This window comes from Buceros rhinoceros, unplaced genomic scaffold, assembly GCF_000710305.1.
Source record: "Buceros rhinoceros silvestris isolate BGI_N320 unplaced genomic scaffold, ASM71030v1 scaffold18455, whole genome shotgun sequence".
NCBI lineage: Eukaryota > Metazoa > Chordata > Aves > Bucerotiformes > Bucerotidae > Buceros > Buceros rhinoceros.
In genome coordinates, this window is record NW_010411426.1 from 45210 (window position 1) to 53156 (window position 7947).

Genomic DNA, 7947 nt, shown 5'->3' on the forward strand with positions numbered 1-7947 from the left:
TGCGAAGCAGCCTCACTGGTTTTTTCTGTGGCTGGTAAGTGACCACAGAAAAGCAAAGTGGCCACATCTTTGTGGCTGGGCAGAAATGAAGATGTGTCTTCCTACCCAGAGGTCCCAATGCAGCAAGGGACATAGAACATCTAAACACTGAGCTTTGAGGTGTGCCCTGAAGATTATGTCCACGTGATGATCTTGCTGAACTAGCGAGGTGGCCTGCTGGGATAGAAGGGACTCCCCTGCGCCCTCATAGAGCTGTTCCCAGGATTCTCTGTGCTCACTAAACACAGGCAGTCTCTGCTGCTGGGGCGCTGACGATGAGGCACATGTGACCACAGAACTCTTTCTTTGCAAGTGTGGATCAAGTGAAGCTGTGAAGTCCACCTCCCGGAGCGGTTTTTTGATCTTTCTGTTCAGCTGGGGTTGATCTGGAGGCACTTGCAGGGCTTTGCGTTTGCGTGGCTTGCTCCAGCCCATTCCTCGCAGTGGCAAGCTGAAATATTAAGATATTGTGGACTTGAGGCTGTATTGCACCCGCGCCACCCCAGCACACTGTGCTCAGTCCTGCAGTCCCGCCCTCGCCCCTGCAGTGCTTCAGCAGCCTTGTCCCAGCAGCCCATCTTCAGTGTTAGCTCCTTGCTGGAGCTTTCTCCTTACCTCCTCTGGCTGCCAGAGGATGGTGTTCCCAGCCTTCCGAATGGCTTGCCAATCAGCTGCTTTTCCACAGCGTGGCTGCTGCCTCAATTTGAGTGAAGATCTTTCGCGAGTGAATGAGACAGATCACGGAATAATAAAGAAGCGAAGCCCTGGGGTTAGTGTATGTCCTGGATGCAATGCTTGAGAAACCCGAGAGGCTGGTGGCTTGTGCTGCTTTACCTCGCTGCATCCACTCACTTCCTAAACCATGCTGACCTCTGCCTCAAGGCAGGGGTAGAACCAGTCACCTTCTCCCAAAGTAGTTTGGTACCTCAAGGTCTCAGGCAACATGCCTACCTCACCTCCAAACTCTCCCTGTCTTGTGGACATTCGTTACTACATTTTTTTTGCGTGCCCTCACCCTCCTTCCTTTCTCCATTCACACGCCATTGTGCTGCTGGCTTTATTCGTGGGGTTTTTTTTAATTTTTATTTTTATTTTCCTGTAATTCACCAGCCAGCAGGTACCCAAATCTCTCTTCCCTCTGCTGCAAAATCCACCATGTCTGCAGGTTTCCCCGCAGATCTTCCGCAGCTCGTGGCTAGTGACCCACTGAGCACTAGCTGCCAGTAGCCTCTACCTACGGGGTCAGTTATGGGCATCAGCCGTGGGGGTCTCCTGTGAGAAGGCGAAGATGGCTGAGCCTTGTGCTGTGCTGCACCATGTCCCCAGGCACTGCAGATCTGTAGCAGCACTTTGTTCCTCTTTTTCTTCATCTCCCAATGGTGCCAGTTCATCTGGAGCTGGCACCGACAGTAGGCACTATTAGGAGTGTTAGTGCTGCTCCAAAGGCAGCGCCAGCTCCCCGTGTAGCCAGAGAGGACGGCTGCGTGCTCAGGTGGCAGGTGGGGGGTGGCTATTGCAGGTTCATCCCAAGGCCTCACTCGTTGCTGATGTGTTCACTTGGGGAACAGCCTCCAAGTCATCTGTTGTGCATGTTGTGGGCAGGGGTTTCTGGTGTCAGTCTCTTTCAATAGGTTATTTTCTTGCACAGAGGACATAATCTCCTCCTATATCATCTGCTGCCGCTTCATCCCCTCTCAGTCACCCAGTGACACCTTTCTTCCTCAGTGAGTCCCTAAACAGGGTCCTGCATCTGCTGTTCTTGGCCATCCTCCCAGGTCCTCCTGGATGGCCACCCTCTTGATATCTTGATGCAAAGCCCACCCAGTGTCAGGAAGCTATCAGCATCCTTAGGACCACTGGTGGCAGCTCATGCTCTTCTCTCACTGACCCCATTTTCCACTCCATGTGATGTCACCGCAGGTCTGTTCTTGGGGACTTCACTCCAGGGTGTGAAGGCTGCAATATGACGTGGCACTGGAGGCACCCATCTTTCCTTTGTGGTATCAGACTCCTTTTTCTGAATGCTTCAGTTCCCATTGACTCCTCCACGTCTCTGCTCCAGCCCTCTGGAGAGGTAGGACTGAAGAGGGAGGCTTGGATAAAGGTTGCCTGCCTCCAGTCCCTCGCTCCTTGTGGCTGAGAAAGTAACTCACCTGTCTATGGTGAGAGGCAAAGATGCCACGGACTGGTATCAGGGGTGCCACATGACCTGGCAGCATCAGCACCAAATGGGCTTGGCCTTCCTTGGCCATAAGTGTGTTCCAGGTTGTGAGATTCTCCCCGTGCATGTGTATTGCCCTCACAAGCCACAGCACTCAAGTTCACACAGTACCAGCAGCTGGATCATCTCTTTCCATAATGGCAATCAAAAAGAGTGGTTTCGGTGAAGGATGAGTCGTTGCCCAGTGCTGGCTCTCTTCAGAAGCTGACACTGCACGCTCACACCACTTCACACGCGGCAGGCTTGGAGACCCACCCAAGTGTTGCGCTTTCAAGGCAGTCTGAGTGCTTCTCTTGAGTTTTGAGACACAGACCCTGAATTAGGGCCAACCTGAAGACCAGAGGCGAGATCACTTAGTTTGGAGCAAAAGCTGGAGAGTTTGTTTTCAGGTGGTTTATCTCCACCACCAAAAAGGAGGTAATTTGAAATGTTTGTGTGCTGGCATGAACAAATAAAGCAAAGAGCCCAGTAGAAAATCAGAGCAGAAGACCTTTCAGCTCTGAGCTCTGGAGGCAAACCCAGTCTTCACCACTACATATAAAATTCTGCTTTGAAAGACACTCTGATTAAAGTCAAAACTCTCCAGAAGTCTAATGAGGTGCTTCTTTCCCTTACAGAATATTGGCAAAAAGATGTCCTGTCAACAGTTCATAGCAAACCTGGATGGGTTGAACGATGGGAAGGACTTTGCGAAGGATTTGCTAAAGGTAACGTGATATAAATAGACAGCAGGATACTGTCGTTCTTACTGTAGTGTCACCTCATCCTGCTGGGACACTCTGAGCCCTTGAATAACCATTTTCCAGTGCAGGATTGTTTCAGCAGAAGAAGTGTAAGCCACATGGATAGCTTCCCAGGCACTGAGTCACCCCAGGTCTGTTCCCTGGCAGGGCTTTATCCAGATTGGTGGCATATCTACCCTCAGAGCTTACCAGGGGTCCCTCTCCCCCACAGTAGCTCTGTGGTGCACCAGACAATGCACAGAACTAGGTACCCCCCAACCCCAGATGTGACCATCTGGCACTGATACTCTTCTCTGCCTTCCCTTCCATAAAGTGAGATGTAGTGCTGCCACACAACTCATTCAGTACTGGGGGATATTGGTTAAACACCCCAAAGTGAGCATTTTCTCCTTCCACATGGTTTAGCATGTGCCTACACTGCTGCAGGTCCAGCAACCTGACCTGGATTTTGCTGTATGGAAGGAGGTTGAAGTGACAAGTGCTACATCAGGGGTATCACGCTGTGCTTTAGATGACCTCACCAGCAGACCTCACCCTACCCCACCGCTCAGTACGGTCAGGGCCACATCCATATTGTGCTTTCCTAGCCTGTTCCTGCTTCTTTCCCAGTGCCCCAGGGAAGGCACTGGATTTTTGCTCTGGAGGAACTGGAAAAGCTGATCCCCAAGGTCATTCTTCCCTCCCCTGCTTCTCAGGGCAATGTCCAAGCCTCCACTGTCCTTTTCCCTTACTCAAGACCTCCAAGACATTGGAGGTGTCTTGGCATACCCCAGAATCTTCTACCATCTCTGTGTAGGCCAGAACTCGCTCAGGGCAAGGTGCAGCACCCTAATGTCATGAGGTGGCTCCTGAGCAAGGCTGGCTGTCAGCCCCTCTGCTGCCGATGTGTCCAGTCCAGTTCCTAGCATGACACATAGACAAAAAAACGGTCTACCAGCACAGCAGTTGTCCTGCTCAATGCTGAATGCCTCTCCAGGGCAGCTCAGCAAGGAAGGTATCTCTCCAAGGACAGACAGGGTGTGGAGGAGATGGTCTCCACAACGCAGACATGTCTTCCGTGAGAGACACAGCTAACACCATGTTCTTGTTTCAGACACTGTATAACTCTATCAAGAATGAGAAGCTGGAGTGGGCCATGTAAGTATACGTTAAGCATTTGAGAGAGAGCGTGTCTTTCAAGGCAGCTGGCGGGTCTTGAGTCATGTTTTTAGCCCCAGAAGCTCCCAGAACTTTTCCTGCCAAGCCCTTAAGCACTGAAGTCCTTCCTGTAGGCAAGCTGGGTTTATTTATGGCTTATTATGGTCTTTATAGACAGAAAAGCAGATGAGGAAGTTGGTGGCAGTCTGTGGACACGGGTATGATCTAAAGGAAAGGAATGCCTCTTTGCTTACAATGACACCTGTGCAATGCTGGTCCTTATCCAGGGGCTGCAGAGGTCTTTGCACAGGAAGCTTAAGCTCTGTGGTTATTTTGGTCACTGAGACTCCCCATCTCTTCCACACAGTGTCTTCCAGAAATAGAATCACTCAGGCGGGAGGGGACTTTGTGAGTCCAGTTCTTCCTCAAAGTATGGTCAACACGAATTCAGACCAGAATGCTCAGGGCTTTGTTCAGTTTGCTCCTGAAACCCACAGGGTAGAGAACCCACAGCCCATCTGGGTCTGTGGACCAATGCTTAATTATTCTGAGAGTGACATTTTGTTCTTATCCATTTGAAACCGTTGCTGTCTTGACTGTCTCTTGTCCTTCTGCCATGCACCCTAATGAAGGGCTTGGCTTCACTCCCTCGATAACCTCCTCACACATATTGGGAGCTTGCCATGAGGTCCCCCAAAGCCAAAGTCCAGTTCCCTTAGTCACTTCTTATACTGCAAGTGCTCCAGCCTCCAGGCACCTCGGTGGCCTGCGCTGAACCCTCCACCTCGTCGGTGCCCTTTCCTGTACCGGGGCCCAGTACTCTTTGCTGTATCCAGGTGCACTGTGCTGAGTGCAGAGCAGACGGGGATGATCACTTCTCTGAGCCTCCTCACCGTGCCGCTGTTACACAGCCCAGGATGCTCTTGGCCTCTGTTTCTGGCTCCTGTTCATCCTCCTGTTCCCGAGGAGCCCCAGGGCCTTTTCCTCAGAGCTGCATCCCAGCCAGTCAGCCCAGCCGACTGTTCTGCAGGATGACTCCACCCCAGCACAGTACTGGGGTGCTGCACTTAGTGAGGCTCCTGTCCCTCTCAGCAGTGGCCCTGTACTTCTCATTTTTATGTCATCTCAAACTCAACGAGATGTGCTCTGCCTCCTCCTCAGATCATCATTTGTTATCCTGAAACAACTCTGGGAACAGCTAGTACAGTGGCCTCCATGACAGGTTCATTCAGCACCTCCCTCAGCCCTTCTTCCCTTGTTCTGCTGCCCACCCCCTGCCCAGAACACAGGCCAGGACCTCAGCAAGGGGTGAACTGTGCTCCCCCGCCCCAGTGCCTCCCCACAACTGCCACGGGGAAATCCTTGACAGACCTGGTCTTAAGCTAACATGGTGGCCATTTCCCTCCCCTCCCCTCCCCTCCCCTCCCCTTCCGTCCTCCTTAGCCTCAGACCTCTCTTGTCTCTGGAGGGTCATGGGACTGAGCAGGACTTTCTGGGCCATTAGCCCATCACCTGCTCTTCTCCTCATATAGTCCCGGCCAGAAAAGTGCCTGGAAATGGTTTGATCCTACCTCTCTGCCCAACTACCTTGGTCAAGCTTTGCAGAGCTGGAGCCTCTGTCAGCCATGCCTTGATGGCAGTGCTCGCCGTGGGCTGGTGTCTGCTTCAGGAGGGCCACAGCCAGCCTGGGCCCCTGGAAGGGGGGTGCCACATAGCACCGATTTCACTTCAAAAATAATCTTGTGTGGCATCTGTGTGAGAGGAAAGCAGCAGTGCCGGCTCCGCAGCAAGACCAGGTTGGCTGGTGAACGTAGTCGCGAGAGGGAGCTCTGTAGCTCTGCAGGAGGTGCTGGTGGGATGGTTTATGTAAGAGGAGTTCAGCAGAAGTGCATCTGCTCGCTGGATGCGGGCAGTGGTTACACAACGCCTGCCAGCACACGCTCCCTGGATCGGGCACATCAGAGGGATGTCAGTCCCCAGGTCTCACTGCCGCGGTGTGCGTCCAGTCAGCGGCAACTACCCCTGCTCCAGCCCTCCTCCACCCACACCACTTGTGTCCTTGCACCCCTCATTCACCCCACGCCGGCCTGGGACCTGCCTTGCTGCAGGGTGCCCTGCTTGGCTGCAGATGGACAGGCTGCAACATGAGAGTCCTCCTAGGCCTTCTGCTGTGGGACGGATGCTCCCTGATGTGGGGAACCTGGTTTCCATTCAGAGATGTGACACTGAGTCATAACCTGGCAGAAGGTAGTGGCTGCTTTTCATTTTCCCTTAGGAGCCTCTCCAATGCCCCTAGAAATCTGGGGCTAACACTTCTCCCTGCTTGCTTCTGCCTTCTGTCCTTGTCGATCCCAGCAAATGAAATGCCATTGCTCACAAAGCCCAACCAAACAGGCAGGTACATGACCATCATCCCAGCAGCAAGCAGAACTCAGAGGGGTCCCTCTAGCGCAGCTCAGAGAACTGAGCAAAGCTAGCTCCCCACCCAGGCAGAGGGTCTGGGCTCTGCCTAAGCCCCAGGACTCCTGTCGGTGCCGAGGGCTCAGAAATCATCCGTCTCTTCCAAGATGTGTCTGACGCTTTGGCCATCTACTTGCTGCAGGTGGGCAAGTGTGGTATTTTACTGCTGACATCCCAGCGAGTGATTTCATCCCCGGGTCACTCAGCTGAGGTTTGGTCCCAATCTAATCTGCAACCTAAGGTGGCCACCTAGACATTTACATGTATCACACAGAGCAGAAGTTCCCTCTTCCCTCCTTAATGTCCCAGGGATGCTGGGAAACCCCCTTCCTCTAACAAGTTCTAGTTTCTATGTTCCAGAGTAGGTTTTACTGCAAACAGGCAGAGACAGGCTTGGTGGAGTCAGTGAACACTTCCCTAAGCTGCTCAGCCCTTGCTGTGCTGGGTCCAGGACCAGGCGATCTGTGAAGGGAAGCAGTTTTTATGGAAATGACCAGCACATCTTGCTCTCTGCTGGCCCACCCTGAGGACGCAAATGGGGAACTGATGTATAACCTCTGTGTTTGTGTTTTTTTGATCAAGTGGCCCAACCCCCTAATATCTGCAGAGCTTGTACTCCTGTCCATCTGCAGAGATGCAGAGGACATTCCTCAAGCTCCCTGAGTACCTGGGAGGCCCTGGAGGCTGCCCCTCAGATGCTGTGAAACCTTGGCGATGCCTGGTCTTCAGCAAAAGGCCACCTTAAGCTCTGATTTTAGGGCACAGAATTGGAGATTCTCCCTGTGAAATGCTTGTAGTCCTCAGCAATGGTGTCTCTGCAGGTGTCTGGTGTTCAGACAACCTCCCTTACCTGTCCCTTACCTGTTTTGAGTAGCCTTGCAGTAGGACTACTGCGTGGTCTCCCAGCTGTGTCCAGATCACCACCATTGGCACACTCCATGTGTGGCAGTCCCAGCGTCTGCTTTCATTTTTTCTCTGACTAGTCTCGTAATAAAGCTCTTTAAAACAAAAGCAGGTAGGACACACTGTGACCTGATCCACGTGCCCTCCACTCAATCTCCTCTCTGACTTTGTTTCCAAGTGATGAGGACGAGTTGAGGAAATCACTCTCGGAGCTGGTAGATGACAAATTTGGAGCCAGCGTGAAGAAAGTGACAAGGATTGTTGACAGCAGCAACCCCTTCCTGGACATACCCCAAGCGCTGAACGCAGTCACCTACAAGCATGGTGTCCTCACCCGTAAAACCCATGCAGACATGGATGGGAAGAGAAGTACGTGTTAACGGGACAGGCGGTGTGCCCCAGGCAGTACCAGAGCCTTGCCCAAGCCCTCTCCCTGGCCCTCCT

General features: G+C 52.6%; 1 protein-coding gene across 1 annotated transcript in view; it reads left to right on the plus strand.

The window, feature by feature from the left end:
- The window catches only part of PSD2 (pleckstrin and Sec7 domain containing 2), a gene marked incomplete at its 3' end in the record, with an annotated part of 44643 nt that overhangs the window by 26778 nt on the left and 9918 nt on the right, over positions 1-7947 (plus strand). The window contains exons 8-10 of the mRNA XM_010136023.1: positions 2878-2967; positions 4097-4140; positions 7682-7872. Of these exons, the coding sequence (XP_010134325.1) occupies positions 2878-2967; positions 4097-4140; positions 7682-7872 (325 nt within the window). The remainder of the gene's footprint in view (positions 1-2877; positions 2968-4096; positions 4141-7681; positions 7873-7947) is intronic.